Below are 24,270 nucleotides of genomic sequence, written 5' to 3'. Positions count from 1 at the left end.
TGGGCCTTTTCAGTTCTAGCTCCTAAATTGTGGAACCAGCTCCCCCTTCATATTACACAGGCTTTAACTCTAGGTGGTTTTAAGTCACTTATTAAAACACATTTGTACTCACTGGTTTTAATACAGTGTGAGAGACTCATCTGCACTTCGGCCAGGAGCAGTTGTTCTTAAATGTCCTATACAAATAAATCGGATTTGATTTGATAAAACACAATCTTGTTTTAAGTTCTGCATAAAAATGACAAGGTCCACACAATTCAAATCTGTGGTGTTTTAGTGCATCCCTGAGACATCCAGTCGAAGCGCCTGTTCTCAGCGGCTCGGCCCGCGCTGATCACATGATGCAGCTTCTTTTAGGCTGGCTTAATTCAATTTTATAGGAATTCTTGAGGCTGCAGTTTGGATTAGTTTTTCTGTCGAACACATGTGAATGTGCAAAAATATCCAGCAGAATTTAGGCAGCCATGTTCTGATTAAATCATCATGCATTCACAAAGATTATAAGATCATTGTAACTTGAAGCTTGTACAATTGTCAGTAAAGGTTTTTCTTTCCCTTATGCAGAACGGAACTGATTGCCTTATGTGTTTAGTTTTTTATTTTCCTGTGTGAACAAATGAGGCCAAACAATGTAACTATTTGATTCTCTTGCAGGTAGGAACAACTTGGTTGCTCCAGTTTATTTAAAATGATTTGTTTTTTCCTGGCACAGTGATTGTTAGCGTGTTTTAGTGTGCTTTCGGTTCCATCTGATGCTGTAGCTGATCCCTGCAGGATTTACAACAGGACAGCCACAATATAACAGTACTGCTGTTGAATAAAAACTAAACAGCCAGCAACTTAGTAAAGCAATAATATATGTAAGAAGCATTAAAAATGAGACTTGAAATCTTATTACTCCCAGATTTCCAAACCTTCTAGCTGTGCTTCCAGAGAGGCAATGTGTTTGCAGTGGCTCTCGTTGTCCTGCAATGCTGAGCTGAGTTCACACTGCAGCTTTGCAGCCTTCTGTTGGTGAGTTGATGCTTCAAGCTGCAGCTGAGATACCCGTGCGGTGGACGTAGCCAGCTCCTCTGTCAGACAGACCTAGTTCAGATAAAGGAGGAGGAGGAGGTGCAAGGAAAGTTGTCAGGATTTAGTTAACAGTCCAGGCAAGACAGAGACAACCACTGAGTGATAAGCCTGGATGAGTGGCTACTGGTGCTCTTGGTGTGAACGACACGTTCCTGTGGGAAGGAAATGGCCAATGACAACTGATGGAACATAATAAACAAGCAGAGAAAAAGAAAGACTTGTTAAAATGACAATGAGGATGCTGTGAGGAGGATGGTCCAGTGGCAGCAAAGAGACTGGGGTCAAATAGTCTGTCCTGGTGATTTATCAGTGCAAATTAAGAGTTCTTTACAGCTGGATCCAATAAATGGATAAATAAAAAAAGAAATTGAAATGACTTCCACCAAAGCCATGGATGTCTCAGGGATTTTTTACGTTGCTCTCCAAGTACATCTTTGTGAAATTATTTTAGGCAGAAAGTGTTTTACTTACAGAACATATCTGTTCAAAAGCAACTCAGATTCAAACTGTTAAACTGTAACTCGTCCCTTTCAGGGTCTCTTTTGTAAAAGCTAGTTGACTCCAGTCTGGTGGCAGAACACTGAGAAAACGGGCTCACCTGGGCAGAGCCACAGTCCAGTGGCCGTGCACGCTGCTGGGAAGAGAGAGCAGTGAATGCTAGATTTTCTTCAGATATTTTATCATATTATATGTCTTTTAATATTTTTTAATGATTCTTTGTGACAGACTAAGACAAAGCTGTCACAATTGTAAATTGGAAGTCTTTCTGCATCTACTGAGTGAAGCTTTACCTGTTGTTCTTTGTAAAGTTTCTCAAGCAGACTCAGATTAGATGGAGAACATCTACTAACATTAGTTCTGAAGTCTTTACCCATATCTTAAAACGGTCAGGAATGTGTGTTTAGGGCAGTGAAGTGTGGGGTGCACCCCATGACAGTAGGAGGTGTGAGAGCCTTCTAGTATATTGTCTTGTAGCAGCTCTGACTTATTATCGGATGCAACTGTCCGGTTAAATTGTCAAATAGTTTCCATGGTGACATGACAAGCCACGACCCAGGAACCATGCCTGGCTGAATTTAACTCTATGTTTGATATTTCTCCCAGAGACCTCAGTGAACTATTCTGTGAGGGACTATGTTGATGGTTTTTAAAATTTACAACATAGCATTTTACTTCTCTACTAAGAGGCTGATGGAAGGTCTGTGATGACTCCAAAGTCAAAGTCGGCCTCATCATTGGTGAAGACGGAACCATCTCTTGATCAACGTGGGGAAAACCAAGGAGCTGGTGGTGGATTCCGCCAGACACCAGTGAACATCCAGGGAAGTGACATTGATCACATGAACAAAAAACTGGACTGGAGTCACAAAACTGATGCACTTTATAGGAAGCGAACTGACTCTACCTGCTAAGGAGACTGAGCTCTTTTAGGGTACAGGGGGTGCTCCTGAAGACCTTTTTTGATTCTGTGGTGGCATCAGCCATCTTCTATGGAATAGTTTATAGGAGCAGTAGCTCATCTATAGCTGAGAAGAAGTGGTTAGATAAGCTCATCAGGAATTAGGATGCTCTGATCGACATAGTGCAGGTGGTGGGAGACAGAAGGACCCTAACCAAAATAACATCACTGTTGGACAATATCTCCCAACCTAATGCATGAATCTGTTTGGAGACCTGGAGAGCTCCTTCAGAGACAGACTGCTGCATCCTAGGTGCACAAAGGAGTTTTATCACACATCCTTCCACTGTTAGACATAATAACCATCACTGCTCCCAACAAACTCTGTAATTGTTTACATCCCTGCTGGGTTTTTTTCTATTTCTTGTAAATATTCTTGAAATTATTACAAGAATAAAATATTAAATATCATTAAATATTATTAATACATTTTTTAAATCATCCTACTCAGTTGCACATCTTTTAATCTGAGTATGCTGTTTTAATAACTGTACAGTATTTTTCCTTATGTTATAAGTTCTTCCCTTTCTTTACTGTCTAAACTTAGTTGTTTTTACCTTAGTGTGTATCTGCATGCTTCCTCTTGCTTGTCACTCCTGATAAACCTGAATTCCCCACTGCGAAACAATAAAGGATTCTGTTCTGTTCTATTCTTTACTGCTCCTCAATGGGGAAATTCAGGAAACAAAACAGCCAAATAAGAACCAAAGTGTCTAAAAAACAGTGTGTGCAAGCAAGGTGGGAGAAACAGGAACACAGTGTGTCAAAAATAAACTTTAAAAAAAAGAACAACTCAGGACTGAGTAGGAGATTCTGAAACTGGCTGCCTGCTAACGTGGTGTCGAGCATTTATATTTTATCCTTATTTATTTATAACTATTAATGGTTCATCACATTATGACAATACAGGTATGATCTCTTTATGTTAAAAAGACACAAGGGCAAAACAGTGAAATGTAGTTAATTTCTACCATTTCACAATTGAAATAAAAGATGTGTTTATTAGGATTGATTCTGCTTCCTTTTTACTTTAATTTTAATTGAAGCAACTTGTTGAGATGGGGGGGTTAAGAATATTGAACCCAATTCATTCAATTACAATGGCAACTTTAGTTAGTGTCATTTGTTTCTGAATTTCTGAACAATTCCTATTATTCTCAAATTAAGCAAATAGAAATATTTCACTTATTGTAACTGAACTAAAACAGATCAGTTTAGTTTGATTTAATTTAATTCAAAAATACTTTATTAATCCCAAAGGGAAATTAAATGATGTTGTAGTTCATCATGAAGGTTTCCTCAAAGAGTCGTTGTAGATGCTGATGGTTGTGGGCAGGAAGGATCTCCTGTAGCGCTCCGTCTTACAGCAGATCTGAAGAAGCCACTGACTGAAGACACTCTGTTGTTGTAGGACAGTCTCATGAAGAGGATGCTCAGGGTTCTCCATAATGTTCTTCATTTTATGAAGAATCCATCTTTCCACAATGATCTCCAGAGGTTCCAGAGGAGTCCCCAGAACAAAGCCAGCATTTTTATCAGCTTGTTGAGCTTTTTTAAGTCCCTGGTTCTGATGCTGCTTCCCCAGCAGATGATGGTAGAAGAGATCAGACTCTCCACAACAGACTTATAGAAGATATGCAGCATCTTGCTGCAAACACTGAAGGACCTAAGCTTCCTCAAGAAGTACAGTCTGCTCTGTCCCTTCTTGTAGATGGCTTCACAGTTGCATCTCCACTCTAGTCTGTTGTCCAGGTGAACACCGAGATATTTATACTCCTCCACCACCTCCACTTCTTCTCCCATGATAGAAATAGTTTTTGACTTATTCCTGTTTCTCTTAAAATCTACAATCATCTCCTTTGTTTTAGTCACGATCAAGATGAGATGATTGCTTCCATACCATGCCACAAAGCGGTCCACCACCTTCCTGTACTCAGCTTCTTGTCCATCTCTGATCCACCAACAACTGCAGAATCATCCGAGTATTTCTGCAGATGACAGGAGTCTGTCTTGTACTGGAAGTCTGAGGTGTACAGAGTGAAAAGGAATGGTGAGAGTACAGTCCCCTGTGGTGCTCCTGTGCTGCTGACTACCTGGTTAGACTCACAACCCTTCAGTCTCACAAACTGTTGTCTGTTTGTCAGGTAGTCTTTAATCCAGGAGATTGTTGAGGCCTCCACCTGAGTCTTCTGGAGTTTCTGACAAAGCAAATCAGGTTGGATTGTGTTAAATGTTCTGGAGAAATCAAAGAACATGATCCTCACAGTGCTACTGGCTTTGTCCAGATGACAGTGGGTTTGTTAAAGCAGGTGTATGATCTTCAACTCCAAAGCGATAAGCAAACTGAAGGGGGTCCTGATAGTTTATTGTTTGCTTACTCAGGTGGGCCAACAGGAGTCTCTCTAGGACCTTCATGATGTGGGATGTCAGGGCAACAGGTCTATAGTCATTGAGGACTGATGGGTGAGTTTTCTTAATGTTAGATAATAAGGAACAAATACCTGCTTTTACCTGTATATTTAACTAGAAACAGGTGGACTCTTTTTAATAATTAGGGACTTCAGAAATACATTTTATTTGGAGGTAATAATGCACACTTTTAAGACTTTCCTATTTTCCTTCCACTTCACAGCTCTCCAGTAGTTGGTGTTGATCAATTACATAAAATCCAAATTGAAAAAAGACTGAAGTTTGTTGATAAAACATGACAAAATGTGATAAAAAGTTAATAGTATGAATATGTTTACAAGGCACTGTAAACTCTATAGAAGTTAAAAGACTAAAATATGTCAGCACAATCCTCACTGACAGTAGCAAACTAAATATGCAGAGTATTTGAAGAGATATTTTTAGAACTGTAAACAGAGGAAGATTAAGGTGCTGTGAAATGTCAACTTCTTAAGAGCAAAGCCATTATTTCACCTTTTTTAGATAATGGGGTTGTTACAGTTTGACTGATCTACTCTGAAGTATTTGAGCTTATTTAGATCCAGTGTTCCAAACTGAAGGGTATCCTGGTTATCACAAGACGACGCAACAGTGCCCAGCTTCAGATCTTCAGCAGGTCTCTGGAGCTGGGTGATGTCCCATCATGTTTCAAGCGTCCCACCATCCTCTGGGCCCCAAAGAAAAGCACCATCATGGTGCAGCCACCCTGACGTCTGTGGTCATGACATCCTTAAAATGACTGGTGTTGAAGCACCTGAAGGACGTCACAAACCACCTGCTGGACCCATCAGCACAGACGCCCCCCAGGTCATGTTCCCTCCACACTCCTCTTCTCTCTGTACACAACTGACTGCACCACTGTCATTGGTCTGATCCAGGACGCTGACAAGTCTGCATACATGCAGGAGGTCGATCCGCTGGTCAACTGGTGCGATCAGAACCACCTGGAGCTTAACCTGCTCAAGACTGTGGAGATGATGTTGGACTTCCGGAGAATTCCCCCAACACTGCCTCCCCTCACCGTCCACAAAAACACTGTCTACTGTGGATCACTTCTAGTTCCTAGAAACCACACTCTCTTGGGACCTCAGATGGTCCTCACACATAGACACGGTTTGGAAGAAGGTCCAGCAGAGACTGTACTGTACAACCATCCATAGCTGCTGGTCATCTTCTACACTGCCATAACTCAGTCTGTCCCGTTTACGTCCATCTCAGTGTAGTTTGGCTCATCCACAAAACAGGACATCCAAACTTGCAAATCGAGCTCTTTATTTTTATATATTTATATACAAATGTGGCCAAAAAAGCTGATTCTAATGTCCTCTAAAGGATGAGACCCAAGAGACACTTACCTTGTCTTGCTCAGCCTGCAGTAATCGGGCCTGGTTATGTTCACTGGAGGACTTGAGGGAGTCGTTCCTCTGCTCCAGCAGCTGGTGACTCTGCTCCATGTACCTGGCAAACCAAACATCAGGCACCACATTATATTAATCACAGGGACCAGGAGACCACAAACCTTTACTCTCAATTCCTCAGGCAACATGATTACACTCCAGAGGTTTTTGTTTCAGTATTAAGGACATAACTAAACATTGATATTTCTCAATTGTTTTTGACTTTCTGTAAAAAATAATTAATTTCCCACACTCTGATGTGGTACCTTGCTGCTTTTTCTCAGTATCACAGGTGACACTGTTGGAGCCTACAGGCGTGTCAAACACAAATAATTTGAGAAACTGTTGATGCGTAAAACTAAAAACATTAGTTTTCAAAATGATAGAGCCTACAGGACCATGTGCCTCCTTACAGATTTCTTTTTCCTGTTTTCTCATCAAATATCAAATTTATGAAATGCTGATTTCATTTTTAAATACAAAGAAATATTCAAACCAATGTGGCCACATGTGAAAAGGAAATGACACCTCTGAACATAATAAAAGTTGCTGCCATCCTTGGCATCAACAGCTGCCATTAAGCCTAGGCGATAGCAGCTAATTAGTTGCTTACATGCTGTGGAGGACTGTTTACCCAGTGTCCTTTGCAGAATTGTTTTAATTTAGCCACAGTGGATGGGTTTAGAGCATGGCCAGCCTATTTAAGATCATGGGATAGCAACTCAATCAAATAAGTCCAGACTTTAACTGGGCCACTCCAAAACATTTGGTTTGTTTTAGCCACCCAGAGGTGGGATTGCTGGCGTGCTTCAGATCGTTTTGCTGCTGAAGAAAATCTACAAATTCATGGTCCCACGTTCTCCTTTGGCATTTTCTATTAGACAGCAGAATACATGGTTTTGTCATCCAGATAATGAAGAAGCTCAAGAACCCCACACTACCACCATATGATGTTCTTCCTCTTTATAATAAAACAACATTCGGATGTAATGAGATAAACAGTGCCTACTGATCAGTCCAGAGAATATTTTTTTTAGGAATCTCTGGAATAATTTAGGTGTTTTTCAGGAAATGTGAGATGAGTCTTTGTGTTCTTTCTGGTCAGTGGTGGTTTTGGCCTTGGAACTCTCCATGGAGGCCATTTCTGCCTAGTCTCATTGTTATCACTGAATAATGAACCCAGACTTTAACTGTGACCTCCTGGAAGAGTGGATAAAGTAAAAAAATCATTTGAAAACTGCTTTTTGAATTTGCTCAGGTTATCTTCTGAGATGCTCAAGTGTGACAAAAACATTTTCTGGTTGAACTTGAATAAATGACTAAAACATTGTTCATTTACACAGCAGGTAGGCAGACTGGACAATCTGCAAAGCCTTTGACATTTTGGAAATACTGTAGTCCAGATGTTCCGACTTCTGGAATTTGTCACTAACTTAGAAGATTTGTTTTGAGTAGTTCTTCTGTAGAGCCAGGATCTGTGGAGCATTTAAAGAGCTAAAGACCTAGACCCAACCAACCAAATATATTCATTCCTGTTATCACTTTGTCGGAAAATACTACAGTATGAGTCTGTCTTTGCCTCAAGTTCATATAGGGAGACTTTACTGGTTCAATGCCAATGTAACCAAAGTCCAGTTTATGAGCTTAGACTATCCCCCCATCAAATGTGGGGGCTATTCCCTCCCCGGCAGTGGTAGGTGTCTTTATCCACTGCTGTACTTGTTATCGCTATCCGTGTCTGGGTGCTTTGGTGTGTGCTGGCTCACTCCCGGTGGCTGCTTGCCCCGGCCTGGACCCCTGGGTTGTGTCAGGCCTCTGCTTGAGGAGTGATATGTCCTTGGGTCTCGGGTCTCTGGGTCCATGGTTGGATCTGCTCAGGCGTAGGCGGCTGCCAGCGGGACCTGTGGGCTCGTCGCTGCAGCTCCCTGGGGCTTTCCCGTCAGTGGTTCTCCTTGGGTTCCTGTGCTCTGGGGGGCCTTTGGATGTCTGTGGCTCGGATCTCTTCCATATCTGTCCAGGGTCCAGGGGGGCAGGTCTGTGGCTCCTCACACTCACTATTGGATATTTATATGCAGAAACCTTGTATACACACGGCGCTCACACTCAGATCCACAGGTGTTTAGATTCAGGTGTTAACAGATACACAAATGTTTTATATTGAGCTGCATTTACCACTAAATACATCTCGCATTTATAAGTACCGTGTACTTTTTGGTAAAAAAGCTGGTAATATTAACATTTCTGCTGGTGTAGAAGCAAGCAGGGTGTTATCTTGTATTCTCTTCATCTTTCTTTCTTTCCTCCATTCTATTCTCCTTCTCTCCCATTTTCCTTTTTGTCCTACCTTTCTCTCTATCGTGCTTCTTATTTTTTTCCTTTTCATTTCTGTCTCTGTGTCCATAACAATTGAAATAATACCAAAGCAGTTTCTAATAAGGTTTCTTTTATTAATATCAAGCAGAGCTTTAAAGCGTTACCTGTAATGCTCCACTTTTGAAAGTAAATCTGTTGGTCTTTTTCTTGGCACTCAGACAACAATACTGAGCGCTACTCTGAGGACAGGAAACAGTTAAAAAAAAGAAAAATAACATCTTCTTTTTAATGTTCAATATTTTTACTGCTTCATTTTTTTGATTTTGGTTGGGTTTTTTATATCAACGCTGTTGGAGTGTGTGTTTTAAAGAAAATTGAATGTGTCAATATCCACAGACATCAAACCCAAGTCTACTTTGCACTCTGGAACTCACTTCTGGTTCTGGTTGATGAGATCCCCAATCTTACGGTTCTGCTCCTCAATACGAGAGCTTTTCTCAAACATTTCCTTTTTCAAAGATTCGTTTTCCTAAAAACAAATGTGAATTCTCAGAACAAGTCAAGACAATCAAAAAATGGTCCAATAAATTCAAAAAATGTGTGTACCTGAACAATTCGGTTAATATTGTGCACCATCATAGATGTTTCCATCGTCATACCAGCTACACCAACAGAATGAGCTCCCTGCCTTTCAAGATCACTAATCTGTTAGAGAAAAAAAATAATCAAATGTTAATAATTTGATTTAAAAAATAGAATCAAATGGCATATCCTTGTTAGATCGGGTTTATACCTTGGAGGCTAGATGATCCACCTTATCTGCTACTTTTCCCATGGCTAACCTGATCTCTGTGTTGTGCTGCCGAGCCTCCGTCATTAAGAAGGAAGTCAAATCCCCAGAACCTGGAATCACACTAATCAGTTATGTCAAAGTGTTTTGGTTGACTTTAGCACTAAAATGGTCCCTTTAATAAGATACATTACTGAGATCTCCCTTTGCCTTCATGACACACAAACCTGGACACTAAATGTTAAGATCTTTCATTGCTAGAGAGTTAGTTACAAGCAACACTCGGCACGTTGTACCAGTCTGGAAATTGTACAGGTAAACACGGTGAGCTCCCTTACCCACGTATGGGACAGTCTGAGGAGGGTAGACTTGGCCGACGGCCTGCATATGAGAAGGAACTGCAGAAGTCTGTGGAACAACATAATGGGCCAACATTAGCTGATACTACTAGACTTCCTCATGTTTAGTCATGTGTTTGCTTGTAGGATTTTACTGATAAATGTGAGCAAGCATCACCTGAAAAGCATGGCTGCTTCCAGGGAGCCCAGGATAAGGGCCAACAGAAGGAATGATGGGAAGTAAGGCGGACGACGGAGCGCTGTAAGGATGAGGATGGACTGCAGAGGAAATACTGCTGTTAAACACGTGATTGTGACATGCAGGGAAAAGAAAACTGTGCAGAGGACTTCAGCCATCAGGAAGGAGAAGTACAATGAAGCTCACTCTGTGTAGAAGCTGGGGTGGCAGCTGTGATCGGCACTGGAGATGGAGCTGTAGGACAATCCTTCACTCTGTTGATGCTGGTGTCCTGGAGATGAAGCTATAACAGGGAAGAATAAAACATCACCAGAAATTTCAAAGAGTTCATAGATTTGTTCATAGGAATGCAGTGCCAAAGAATCTGAGCTTATGAGCTTTTACAGATGCACCAGGTTGTCTGATTTTGCCAAGTAAAATCAGAAATGTTCTTTAAACAAAAGCTTTCTATGAGTATTTCACTGCTGACTGAGTCACACTGACTCTAAAAGGCATTGAACAAGTCTGGAACCTGCCTCACTACAGCATCTATCAAACAAACGAATCGCTTAACTCACTAAATAATGTTACAGTCACACATTCTGAACCCAGTCCTTTTCAGATAACAGTTCACTGACGAATTATCATACAAGATGATCCAGTGAGTCCACAGGTATATGTGCTTTCAGAGCACGCAGTCACCGAAACAAAGCGGCATGGTTTAAGAGAAGGTGCGTTAATGTCTCTTATGTAGGGCTGAGCTCTGTGTCGTGGAAGTCCAGCAGGCTGTCTACAAGTATTTCCTGCTTTAAATGGTGCGTCATCCTGTGTGTTACTATCTGCATCAGATTCTCACATTAGAATCTAGAAGATCATTAAATCATAATGCTCTCCTGGCACACAGAACCTGTGATGCAGCTCCTGCCGCTGTCCTACATCCCGTTTGTTCTGCACTCCAATCTTACTCTTACAACTCACAGTCGAGCCGGCTCTGTGACCAACTCCCAAAGAGGACCAAAGACGATACAGGGTGGGTCAACTTTGACCCCAAGTCCATGTCACGACAGTTCATCTGTTTTGGAGGTGTAAAGAATATGTGTATATAGTGGAATGAAAGACTGATCCTAAAGGACCTATCGAGACAGAAAAGTGGATCAGTTAGGGTGAACAAGCCCCGGAACAGCTCTATGATCTCTTCTACACCAGGCCCCTGCATGTACAGTTCAGCCCAAACATGTTTACAGCCCGGCTAGATCTAGATTAAGTTGTTGTTTTCCATTCAGGTACGAAGTATGACCGACATCTCTCAAAAAATACCAAAGTAATGTTAAGGATTATCGATTTTAGAATATAAATTATTTATTTGTTCTATTTATATCTTTTATTAGCATTACAGAAATCTCTTAGAAGTGCTGAGCAGCTTTTTGAATGTTTCCACTAGGATTTTAATGATTAATATAATCTTTTCCTCCAAGCTCTCAAGTCCCGACTCTGACTGGACCGCTCCAAAATAGAAAAATTACTTTCAAATAGAAATAAAACATGTTAGTTAATTTAAAAGATGACGTTAAACTTAAATATGCCAGGGGTATGAATGTTTGGACTTAGGTCCAGGTTGGCTTCCTGACATTGTGTCTTTTTCGTACTCCTATTTCTGACCCGGTTAATACCATCATAACCTCCTTTCATGTCATGACCATAAAACCATTTTGGGCCCATGAACCTTTATGTTTTAGTTTACTTTCCTGGTAGTTGAGTAATCTGAGAATTCTGGATGTAAATGAGTAAGATTTGAATATTTTCTGTATATTCAGAAGCTTTTATTATTACGTCCAGATGCACTGATCATAGTTCCGATCTTTGTTTGAGCCTGTTGACTTTTACCTATGACCCCTGATCAAACCAAAACAACTCTGCTGGTAGATAATATTCCTAACAACCCAAAATCCCATTTCCCTACAGTAGATTCTCATTATCCATCAGCCATCAAGGCAAATACAAACTGAACTGAAGGAAAAGAACCATGGTGTGAATGGAAGGTCATGTTTTTCAAACCTGGAAAATTAGATACAAAAAGACCAGAACCCATACGAGTCCTACTGGCTGCAGAACCACACGGCTAAATCAGACCATCAGTCTACCTGCATTGTCAGCTTCGTTATCAAGTCCAATGCTTGTAAATACTGACCTCCAGCTCAGAGTCACTAGACTCAGGCTGGCTGGCAGCTCCGGTCATAAAGGGCAGCATGGGCTGCCCCATCTTCGCCATGCGAGAAATCAGCTTGGCTTTAGTGGCATCTGGATGCTGCTGTTTAAAACGAAAGATTTTCATTCAGCAAAGTTGAACGGAAAATTAATATTGTAAACATATACAATGAATGCAGGGTGAGTTGTTACCCCCAGCTGTTCACTCAGAGAGTTCGACTTGGCTCGAAGTGGCGGCTCCCTTGAAAAGAAAATGGTTCAAGATAAAATCAGTTAAAACAAAGTGATAGAGAATTTAATGATGATGTCCCTAACCTTCTGGGTAAATCTTACCCTGGTTTGCCAGAAGCTGAAGAAGATGACAGCATTGGAGGGTCTGAGATCAAATTTTCCACACTGGGGGATGGAGATGGTGCCAGGGAGGGAGCAGCAGATTCTCTGGAGCTGGAACTTGCCTGATCAGAACCACTGTCTTTGGAAAACTTCACCTGCAAGACAGGTTTCATAAGGATCTTCACAGTTCATCAAAACATGAGTAAGGAGGCAGAGAAAGGCAGTGTAGCTCCTGAAACAGAGTCCCTGAAATGACAACATACTGTGTACAAACAATGCTGATCAAGAGTGATGTAGGAAATACCCGTCGTAGCTCCACTTCAAAGATCAGAGTGCTGTTAGGCGGTATACTGTTCGGAACCCCCTTGGATCCATAAGCTAGAGTGGGCGGGATGATAATGAGACGACGGCCAGCTTTCTTCATTCCCAGCATTCCTTCCTCCCATCCCTGTCCACACATTAACCAAAGAAAAAGGAAAAATCAGCTGAAAAACATGACATGTTGATGAACATTTAGGCTGGCTAATCTCATCCTGTTAGGTTGGCTGGTACCGTTCTATCAAGTAATATTCCAATACACAACCTACACATACTATATCACCAGGGTACAATTTCTTTATATTGTGCAGCCCCATTAGTCAGGACGCCATAGTGCCATAGCTGGTCTGTGCAGAGTAACTGTGTGTGAAAATGAGTCAGCTGAGTGAAACTAAATCAGACATTAGTCCAAAGGAAACTAGTCATTAATGTAACTCTGTGATTGCGGCCCAGTTAAATCATATTAAAGCAATAACCTGTGTTTAAAGGAACAGTACAGAAATAATCAACTGATTTCTGACATCAACATCACTTTAAAGACAATCACCAAGGATGGTGTGTTAGCCAGCAGATAAATTCGTTCAGCTTCAGTGCCATAGATGGCAACCGGCAGGTCAGGCATCCATGTACCTAAGGTCTAACTCAGTTTGGTACAAAGTCTTTAGTGTGGACGTTTTTAATGTTGGAAATGTGTGTCAGAGTCTGCAGCTCAATAATACACACATACATGACTCCTTTCATACACCAGATGGTGTTTAATAAGGGGACCAGTCATCCAGAGAAAATAAAAAAGATTCAGATGTTATGGTTCTTATGATATTCATTCATTTCTGTTCAGTTCATTTTTATTTACACAAATGCTTTTTTTCAGTAAACTGGTTCTCGTTAATTTTAGATTTCTGGTGATAGAAAGAGGGGACCCAACAAAAAAGGAAAAAGAAACCCTGCCTTTAGATTTAGAAGAGAGGGTTGAACCTGGATCTGTGGCTCAGAACATTTCAATGACTGGATATTTTACAGCAGACTGTAATTATTGGATATCTAATGCTTATATGGTGTATTACAGCTGAAACAAAAAATGATTATTCTACTTGGTTTGCGTCGACTCACTTTGATTACTTTCCCAGCTCCGATTTTAAGTCGTAGCAGCTTGTCTTTGTTCTGGTTGCAATCAAACATCTGAAACCAGACACAAAGAGTAATTAGCTGCGTGCTGTCAGGTCAACACATCACAGGCGTACTGAAGAGCCTCAACTACAGCGAGACCTGTCCGATGGCGTGGTTCTGCAGGAGCCAGCCCGTGTACACCACCTCCACAGAGTCTCCACTCTCCACCACTTGGCCCTCACCAAGACTAAGATCCTGAGTCACCACAGAGTCTAAAGAGGAGGAACAGTTTGCTTTGGCCAGACATACCTGACAATCAAAAACAAACAGGGAATCATTTCACAGTTTAAAGACAGACCATACAACCAGGAAAAGGGTGACATTTCAATTCTGCTTGAGAAAAACCTTGGATTTAATGTTTGCCACAGTGCTGAGGTTTAAAGCCAGTATATCAGCACAGGGTCATAATACCTGTTGTGTTCTGTCGGACCATGATCTGTCAGCATAAACAGCTTCTTTCCTCGCTGTGTTGATTAAAGCAGTGACTTAATATCTGACACACACTGTCTTATAATCTATATCATATTAAAATTAGGTGAATGCAGCTTTAGACAAAAAAAAAAAAAAACAAGACGTATAGTTGTTAAATGCAGTGCTGAGACCATTTATTGGCACCCTTGGTAAAGGTGTGAAAAAGCCCAAAAATATTTTCTAACGAAGTAACTGGTGGCACAGTTTCATGTAGCTGGAACAATCCATTAAAATAAATGTAACCGAAGCAATTAATTGAGTCTTTACTAATTTAAGCTGATCAGAGTTTCCAGAACTTCAACAGTAAATAAATCTCAAATTCCAATGAAGTGGGGATAAAACAGGAATAAAAACAGAATACAATGATCTGCCAATCCTGTTCAACCTTTATGCAACTGAATCCACTACAAAGACAAGATATGTCATTTTCAAACTGATAAACTTTATTGTTTTTTGCACATATTCACTCATTTTGAATTTGACGCTTGCAACACAATCCAAAAAAGCTGGGACAGAGGCAACGAAAGACTGGAAAAGTTTGCTCAAAAACCACCTGTTTGGAACATTCCATGGGTGAACTGGTTAAATGGGAACAGGTTAGTTGTTCACAAGCAAGGATGGGGTGAGGTTCAACACTTTGTGAACAACTGTGTGAGTAAATAGTCCAACAGTTTGAGAACGTTTCTCTACGTACAATTGCAAAGAATTTTGGGATTTCATCATCAACAGTCTATAACATTAAAAGGTTCAGAGAATCTGGAGAGCTCTCTGCATGTAAGTGACAAGGCTTAAAACCAACATTGAATGCCCGTGACCTTCAACCCCTCAGGGGGCTCTTCATTAAGAACCAACATCATTCTGTCATGAACATCACCACGTGGGCTCAAGAACACTTCAGAAAACCACCGTCAACACAGTTCGTCGCTACAAGTTAAAACTCTAACATGCAAAGCCATATATCAACAACATCCAGAAACACCGCTGGCTTCTCTGGGTCCGAGCTCATCTGAGATGGACATACACAAAGTGGAAAAGTGTGCCGTGGTCTGATGAGTCCACATTTCAGACTGTTTTTCCAGGCCAAAGAGAAAAAAGGACTATCTGGATTGTTACCGGCACAAAGTTCATAAGCCAGCCTCTTTGATGGTATGGAGGTGTGTTAGTGTCTATGGCATGAGTAACTGGTACATCTGTGAAGGTACCATTAATGCTGAAAGGTACATCCGGGTTTTGGAGCAACATCTGCTGATTCCAAGCCTTCTTCTTCAGGAATATTCCTGCTTATTTCAGCAAGATAATACCAAGCCACATTCTGCACGTGTTCCACCACGTGCAGTAAAAGAGTTCTGGCCCGCCTGCAGTCCTGACCCGTCTACCACTGAAAATGTGTGGAGCATTTTGAAGCACAAAATACGTCAACGGAGACTCCGGACTGTTGAGCAACTGAAGTTGTTCATCAAGCAAGAATGGGAAAGCATTCTACCTACAAAGCTTCAACAATCTTCAGCAGTCCTCAGTTCCCAAACACTTATTGAGTGTTACAAGGAAAGGTGATGTAACACAGTGGTAAACATGACCCTGACCCAGCTTCTTTGGAACATGTTGCAAGCATCAAACTCAAAATGAGTATATATGCAATAAAACAAACATTTTATCAGTTTGAACATTAAATATCTTGTCTTTGTAGTGGATTCCGTTGCATATAGATTGAACAGGATTTGCAAATCATCGTATTCTGTTTTCATTTACCTTCTACGTACCAACCTCTAGTAATCCACCACTTTCTGCTTCTCTGATATAAATATGATGTGACACAGACACCCATTTCTATTAGCCACTGGTCAAAAGGCTGGACCAGGACTCAGATTCATCTAGCCAGAGTGAGAAGGAAAGGAAAAAGGAGGTAAAAGAAATCTCTGAACCTCACTGTTAGTAATCGGCAGCAAATGATGGCTTTTTAGGGTCACCAAGTCTCCATATCCTCCACTTCTGTCCTACCAAATGTAGACAAGGAGTTTTCTAAACTCTGCTGGGACTTTAACTGGTTATTATGCGCTTCAGTCAAATAAGAAAGGTTAACCTGAAAAAAAGCGGGCTGGAAAAATGAACTGAAAATGGATCATCACTGTTTTTTTAACAGGATAAAAGGTCCACAATATCTGCTCTGATTTACATAGAAATGGTTCACCAGACACAAGTCAACGTTTAACTATGACTGAGTCTGAACCCCAAGACGTAGACCCTATAAAAAGATCTCTGGGTTGTAGAGAAGAGAGCATCAGAGAGAACCAAGGACTCAGGAGGATCTAGAGCAGAGGTGCCCATGTCCAGTCCTCAGAAGCTAAAATCCTGCAACCTTTGGATGCATCCCTTCTCCAAGACACCTAAATCCAATGGCTGAATTCCTTCATCAGCATATCATTCAGCTCTGTGGAAGCCTGTTAATGAACCATTCATTTGATTTAGGTGTGTTGGAGAAGGGATGCACCCAAACGTTGCAGGATAGTAGCTCTTGAGGACTGGAGTTGGGCATCCCTGCTCTAGAGACATTGGTTAGAGAAGAATGATGACAGGTTCCTCACTCTGTCTGCTTCAGCCTTGTGGTATGTTACTGATGAAGACCGGGGATCGAATGTGTGCCAATAAAAGCTGAATTTATCCCTCATCTTTACCAGGAGTCAATAATTGCAGCTGGCACTGTGTATACTAATTAAAATATACACAGATGCTTCAACTATTAGAACTGAAAAAGAAGCTCATTTGGTTTTTTTTAAGACTGTTTAACAGCATTTTCACTAATCCACTTCTGTACTACTCACCTCTTTGCAAAAGTCTGATGCATTTTTCTCTGATTCAAACATCAGGGACCAGTTCTGCCTCTGGTCATCATAAAACGTGCAGTAATTGTTTAGCTGTACCTGCAAGGCAAGAGCAACATTTGGACCCACGTTCAGTCCTTTTTAAAATGACACCAAACATTATTTTAGTGCAAAGGGTGAAGCCAATTATGTGTTTGTGCATCTTTCATGATGCTTCTGACCGTAAAAAAAAAGCCCACATGAATCCTGGCAGCAGTCACTGGTTTCTGTTGGCTCAAATACAGCAGAAGCTTGTACTACAGAAAAAAAGAAAATGCAGTCATTAAAACAAGAAGTCCCACCAATAATCTCAAACAAGTGACTGAGCTCAAGGCCAACCTCTTTTGTTGTGTGGTTGCCCAGCACAGCTGCTCCCAGCTTTCCTTGCTTCATGTATTGTCCGTTAGTACTGCATGACACAGGAGCAGCACACAAGAACTTTGATTAAAGACTTACATATTTATACTATTTCAAACAGGGATCGGTACTAACTTGTAATTTTGTTCAAAGGAACGGAGAATAAAAAAGTGAAAAACTTAAAAGACAGTTAAACTCACTATTTAAAGGCCTGAACTGCAGAGGCGAGTAACACTGCAGGAGCTCCAGGCTGTTTCTGACTCTCTGGTGCTGGATGTGTTAAAGGACAGCATCAGTGCAGCCTCCACATCATGGTTAGTGATGTCTTTGTTCTTCTGGTCTTACCTTGACTGGAGGTCTTCCTGGGCTGTTTGGGGGCTGTATACTGAAAGGAATCATTTCCTTGACTGGTTACCTGGTCTAGTCCAAAAAGGGAAGCCAACTTGGCTCTGTTTAAACAAACAATAGAGACATCTGAACATGGATATTTCTACAATAAAATGTATGAACCACTGTAGGCTGTTTAATGTATGTACTTTAATTGTCAATGATTAAACACCCAACCTTTGACACAAGCAGAAATGATTTATACTGATCAGGGCATCAAAAAACAAATCAACTTCTTAATACAGACTGGATCTAGGAGCAGGTACCACTAACTGCAACAAGGGTGGCTTCAGGTGAACAGCGGAGAACCTGCTTAGCTGTCAACCCATGGTTAACTCATGGTGTTCAGATGACCAATCACAGTCATGGACCAGAGCAGACAGCCCCCAGGAAACAGAAGTCAGCAAATATTAAGCTGTCCTTTCTTCTCAAGCTAAGCATCTTCAGATATCTCCATAACAAGCCTTCTTATACACGACTCTTCTAGTTTCTCCCATTGTTGTGGTGGAATTCTGAGAAATGTTTCCAGCGTTGCTTCATTTCTTACTGTTTTTGGGTATTTACTTCTACAAAGCTCTTCAATCAGGTTTAGGTCAGGACTTTGACTGGGCCATGACAACATTTGGATTTTTTTTTATTCAGTTAGATTTGCCGCTCCGTTTGGGATCACCGTCCTGTGCTAAACAAGCCCATACCATCAGCGCTCCACCACCATGCTAAACAGTTGGTATTAGGTGTTTGTGCAATGCTGTCATGTTGCTCTGAGAGAGAAGAGACTCTCTCAGCCCTTCCAACCAAGCCACGCTTGTTCAGTCTTTCATGGTACATCATAAAGTTTAACATGCTAACTGAGGCCTGACGTGCGGTCTGACCATAGGATGAATTGGCCGGGACGTCCGCTCTTGTTTTAAAAGTTTGCTGTAGAATGATGGAGTTTAAATTGTTTGGAAATCACCTAATAGGTCTTTCATGTCGTTGCTGTCCATCTCCAGAAACGTCTATACATAAAATCCCCAAAACTGACAAAGAGAACCATCTATACAGTGTTCCAGAAACACATTTACACAAATAATGAAAACACTTATTCTCTAAAGATCATCTCTCAGCCTACATTTATCACGTGTTAATTGCAGGCGCATTTTCATTTTAAAACCTACTGAGTTCACTCAGGTCTTTAAACACTCTTGACCTGAAATAACTGGGGGGGGGGGGGGGGGGTTAACTTCATTGTGGTTATGATTTAGAACAATCAGCAGTCTGCAGCTGTCCAGATGCACATCCTGATGCTGCAGAACCAGACAGCGTCAGTGACTAAGCCTGCAGTTATGCTGCTGAAACATTTCACTTCATTAGAAAACGCAGCTGAAGCACCGTTACTATACAATAATCTTTAACAGTAACAACTGCCAACATGGCTTTGCAGAAATGCTGCAAACATACTTTTCCTAATCAGCTGATTACACATAGCTTTCATCTATTTAGTCCATCTCCTGACTGATTAACCAGAGAATCTTGTCAGCCTCATACTGACCCCTGGAACTCCTTCCACTGGTAGTCACTGGTGTCTCCCAGAACAGACATGTTGAAGGTCCTGAGGGCTTCATCTCTGGTGGTAAAGAAGATCCGAGACGACGAGGGACAGCCCGTTTGTGACTCAGAATCCTTGGGCTGTTCTGTTCCAGTAGTTTGCTCCAGGGCAGCCCCCAAAACTCTGACCCCCAGTGCTGTCACACCAGAGTGGGAGATTCAACAGCATCACAGGAAAGGAGTGAGGCACTGCAGCTTTAGAGCTGGATGTAAGCTGAGCAGACATGGGCTACAGCAGAGGCTTTCTCCTTACTCCACTAACAAGTCGCATGTGAGAGGAATTAGTTTGGAAAAAACACTCCCATCTTTCAGAGCAGGAAACCCACTGGCTGCTGTCGTCACACAGTGGTCCTGCTTAAAGCACAGCAACTTGCATGTCTGAGAATGGAGCAAAGCAGCAACCGGGTGTCTCATGGTTGGGAGGAGAAGTATATTTTAAGGAAGTCTTACAACAAAAGGTCTGTTGTAGTTTTATGTGTGACCTGAAAAAGCCATGGAGGCTGAAAGCACTCAGTCATTATTACTACATAAGATGACAGACGCTGAGGCCATGTTGGCACTCATCTATCAGAGATTTGGCTGAAGTTAGCATCTGGTCTCATTTGGCATTTAAGGAAAAGGTATTTCACAGTTTTTAGGAAACCTGGACCACCTCAGATCAGTTCTACAGTAACTTGGAAAAGTCAAATATGAATTGGAATATTTGTAATCTTGGAAACGTTTGCTCCATTTGAAAAAACACAGAAACAAAAGGTCGATTTCAATGCTTTTGACAAGTCAAATCTTCACTGATTTATTCTGCACCGTTTTCACATTCTGTTAAAAATAAAATAAAAATAACTATTTGTGCTGAAAACCAAAGATTGTTGAACTATTATCTGACTATGATTATACTGATTAAAAATTGTTTATGACTTATCAGACCTTTGTTTCACTAGTGGAAAAGAAAACAAGTTCAAGGCTTGTTTTACCATCTCCACAAACTTAGATCAGGTCAATCTTTCGGAGCTGAAAACTTTAGGCAGACGCTGTTAAAGGTCTCACAACTTTGAATCAGGGTTATAAAAATTAGCGAGTTTCGGGAAGGAAGTGAAGGTTTAACCTCTCTAAGAACTGCAGTTTAAATTAGCTTTATTCTCCAAAGAACAACAGGTCATCAGGTGCTGCTAAGCTAGTTAGCTCGCAAGCTAAAGAACGATAGTTGGGTTAATAAAACAAACTCACCCTCCTGAGGGGGACAGAAAGTCTCCGTCTTCATCTTCCCCACCAAACATCTTTTCACTTTGAACTTTTCTCTTATCAAGTAAAACAAACAAACAAACCACTTAGCTATATCATCTTGACTGGTTGGTCGCTTCCTCTTCCTGTTTGGGGTGAAGTCAGCTGACTTTCCACCTGATCCTCCATCAGTTGGCCCCTGACAGGGACTGTCGCAAGAGGGCGCCAGAGACCTTGAAGCTCCTGATGTTGGTCACTGCGGGTCACCCTTACTGCTGAGCCTGATATGGACCTTACCAGTCGATTGCTAGATGTTGCTGTTGCTTCTATGATTTACGAAGCAGTGTGGGGACAGCTACGCAAACCCTTGTTGTTTCCATAGCATTTAAAGTTGAAAATAGCAGTCAGTAGCTGTTTTATAAAGCAGTTTATCAGATCATCTTTCAGTGGCAGCTTCAGAAATGTTTTCTGCGGGTGCTAAGGGGGGCTAAGCCTTCTACTGAGTGTACTAGGAAGGATAATTTGTGTGTTGATAATTCTCAGCACACACAGACACAAGCACAAAGGTGCACCCAGAACTCTGACATCTGCAACAGTCACCAATAAAGTTGATAATGAATATGTGGTATTCAGTTAAAGCATATACAAACATAACATATGAAGGTATGGAGTATAGTGTACTATGAAACTGTTTCAAGGAATTCACTGTATTCTGTTTCCCGAGTTGTATCTGTATATGTGGACATTTTCCATCCACACCAAATGCATTATAAAGTCAGAAAAGGTCAATCAGAGGTCTTCATAACAGGACAATCCAGCTGTTATTGTGGTTGAGGGCAAAAGCATTGCTGTCGCTGCCCAGGGTCCTAGTTCTTCAAGGATTGATAGCAGGAAGTGCCAGGTCACTTGTTCGACTGTCCCCACTGCTGTTTCTTAGTTCTACAAAGAGTCAAAGATGTTCATATTATTACTCCAGGAATGGATCTTTGTGGAGCTCTGCTGACGCGTTCTTCTCATTAACTCCATGATGACAGGCCATAGGCAGTGTTCATTTTTGGTCAAGGAACAATGGGTGGTTGGTGCTTAGAGCTGGTAAACCTGTCAGTCCTTCATTTGTTTCTGAAGAAAAATGCTGTTTCAGTTCCATTAGCATCCTGTCTATAACAGAGTAGAATGACCTTGTTTTTAGTTCATCTATGCTGTCTGCACATTTTTTATCTATCGGTGGCGTCCACAATAAAATGCTTTAGCTGTTTGGGTCTGGCTTTTTTGCTGTCGTATAGTGTCTTTCTGCTTCTTTTCTGAGTGTCTCCCATTTTTCATCTGTGCATTTTTCTGCTATAGCAGTGATTACAGCACGGGCCAGGTCATTTGCTGCTGCTAGATCTAAATTAGGAGACTGTAGCTGATCAGACATGTAGTAAGTTCTTCCAAAAATATTATCATAAATTAAGATAAAGAACAAACTTCTCATCCATACGTGCACTAAAAAGTATTAACCCCCTTACCGATTTCTTAAATGTTTCAGCTAATCATTTTTCAACATCAAAGGTAATCTGAATGAATGTGAAATGCCGTTTTTAAATTATGATTTTAGTTGAGAAAAAGGTCCAAACAAACTTGGCCCTACGTTCACTGTTATCCGGATGACACTCAGATATACATTCACCGGCCACTTTATTAGGTACACTTTTCTAGTACCGGGTTGGACCCCCTTCAGAACTGCCTTAATCCTTGGTGGCATAGATTCAACAAGGTACTGGAAACATTCCTCAGAGAGTTTGGTCCATATTGACATGATAGCATCACACAGATGCTGCAGATTTATCAGCTACACATCCATGATGCAAATCTACCATTCCACCACATCCCAAAGGTGCTCTATTGGATTGAGATCTGGTGACTGTGGAGGTCATTTGAGTCCAGTGAACTCATTGTCATGTTCAAGAAACCAGTCTGAGATGATTCGGGCTTTATGACATGGCACGTTATCCTGCTGGAAGTAACCATCAGAAGATGGGTACACTGTGGTCATAAAGGGATGGACATGGTCAGCAACAAGGCTGTGGTGTTGGCACGATGCTCAATTGGTACTAAGGGGCCCAAATTGTGTCAAGAAAATATCCTCCACACCATTACACCACCGCCTGAACCATTGATACAAGCCAGGATGGATCCATGCTTTCATGTTGTTGACGCCAAATTCTGAATCTCTCAGCAGAAATCGAGACTCATCAGACCAGGCAACGTTTTTCCAATCTTCTATTGTCCAATTTTGGTGAGCCTGTGTGAATTGTAGCCTCAGTTTCCTGTTCTTAGCTGACAGGAGTGGCACCCGGTGTGGTCTTCTGCTGCTGTAGCCCATCCGCCTCAAGGTTCGACATGTTGTGCGTTCAGAGATGCTCTTCTGCATGCCTTGGTTGTAACGAGTGGTCATTTGAGTTACTGTTGTCTTTCTATCAGCTTGAACCAGTCTGGCCATTCTCTTCTGACCTCTGGCATCAACAAGGCATTTGCGCCCACAGAACTGCCGCTCACTGGATATTTTCTCTTTTTTGGACCATTCTCTGTAAATCCTAAAGATGGTAGTGCGTGAAAATCCCAGTAGATCAGCAGTTTCTGAAATACTCAGACCAGCCCGTCTGGCACCAACAACCATACCACGTTCAAAGTCACTTAAATCACCTTTCTTCACCATTCTGATGCTCGTTGTGAACTGCAGTAGATCGTCTTGACCATGTCTATATGCCTAAATGCATTGAGTTGCTGCCATGTGATTGGCTGATTAGAAATTTGCGTTAACGAGCAGTTGGACAGGTGTACCTAAAAAAGTGACTGGTGAGTGTATATGCCGATAAGAAAAGAAGCCCTCTCCATTAAACTGCTTCTGTTGTGTCTTGAAGACATCAAAGCCTGGATGGCCATAAATTTCTTAAATTTTGATGATATGAACAACCGAAGTGAGGGTCTTTGGTCCAAGAGGCTCTTGTAAATGTCCCTTTATTGATTTGGGCTCCGTAGCTCCATATTTAAAGCAAACGGTTTCTAATCTTGATCACAAGCGATATTAAATTTGATTGCCAGGTTGGAACTGTGGTTACGTTCATACTATCTTAGGCAGCTGGCAAAGGTAAAGCCAATTCTCTCAAAGCAAAACTTTGAAACAGTAATTCCTGCTTTCATTACATCACGGCTCGATTAATGTAGTGCTCTTTACCTCGGACTCAGCCAGTTTTTCCTAAAAGGTCTCCAGTTGGTCCAAAATGGTACTGCAAGGCTTTTAACCGGGGTTGTTAAAAGGGAGAACATCATCCCCATCCTGGCTTCCCTCCACTGGCTGCCTGTGCACTTTAGAGTCCATTTAAGACCCTT

The 24,270-nt window shown here is 41.4% G+C and overlaps 1 protein-coding gene across 1 annotated transcript in view; it reads right to left on the bottom strand.

Annotated features, from left to right (window-relative positions):
* Nucleotides 1-21,064, bottom strand: part of fkbp15b (FKBP prolyl isomerase family member 15b) — a 30,222-nt gene extending 9,158 nt beyond the window's left edge. Inside the window, exons 1-20 of the mRNA XM_047382252.1 lie at nucleotides 20,905-21,064; nucleotides 18,052-18,155; nucleotides 17,907-17,976; nucleotides 17,689-17,758; nucleotides 17,532-17,606; nucleotides 17,311-17,409; nucleotides 14,120-14,269; nucleotides 13,964-14,032; nucleotides 12,840-12,983; nucleotides 12,536-12,690; nucleotides 12,395-12,443; nucleotides 12,186-12,305; nucleotides 10,205-10,301; nucleotides 9,998-10,098; nucleotides 9,820-9,889; nucleotides 9,485-9,594; nucleotides 9,298-9,396; nucleotides 9,126-9,220; nucleotides 6,337-6,439; nucleotides 915-1,086 (exon numbers count right to left, since the gene is read on the bottom strand). Coding sequence (XP_047238208.1) covers nucleotides 915-1,086; nucleotides 6,337-6,439; nucleotides 9,126-9,220; nucleotides 9,298-9,396; nucleotides 9,485-9,594; nucleotides 9,820-9,889; nucleotides 9,998-10,098; nucleotides 10,205-10,301; nucleotides 12,186-12,305; nucleotides 12,395-12,443; nucleotides 12,536-12,690; nucleotides 12,840-12,983; nucleotides 13,964-14,032; nucleotides 14,120-14,269; nucleotides 17,311-17,409; nucleotides 17,532-17,606; nucleotides 17,689-17,758; nucleotides 17,907-17,976; nucleotides 18,052-18,155; nucleotides 20,905-20,954 — 2,002 coding nt within the window. The 5' untranslated portion in view covers nucleotides 20,955-21,064. The remainder of the gene's footprint in view (nucleotides 1-914; nucleotides 1,087-6,336; nucleotides 6,440-9,125; nucleotides 9,221-9,297; nucleotides 9,397-9,484; nucleotides 9,595-9,819; nucleotides 9,890-9,997; nucleotides 10,099-10,204; nucleotides 10,302-12,185; nucleotides 12,306-12,394; nucleotides 12,444-12,535; nucleotides 12,691-12,839; nucleotides 12,984-13,963; nucleotides 14,033-14,119; nucleotides 14,270-17,310; nucleotides 17,410-17,531; nucleotides 17,607-17,688; nucleotides 17,759-17,906; nucleotides 17,977-18,051; nucleotides 18,156-20,904) is intronic.
* Nucleotides 21,065-24,270: the final 3,206 nt, after the last annotated feature.

This window comes from Girardinichthys multiradiatus, chromosome 12 (genome assembly GCF_021462225.1).
Source record: "Girardinichthys multiradiatus isolate DD_20200921_A chromosome 12, DD_fGirMul_XY1, whole genome shotgun sequence".
In the NCBI taxonomy this organism is placed as follows: Eukaryota; Metazoa; Chordata; class Actinopteri; order Cyprinodontiformes; family Goodeidae; genus Girardinichthys; species Girardinichthys multiradiatus.
Note: the sequence above shows the minus strand (reverse complement) of the source record. Positions and strands in the feature narration are given on the sequence as shown.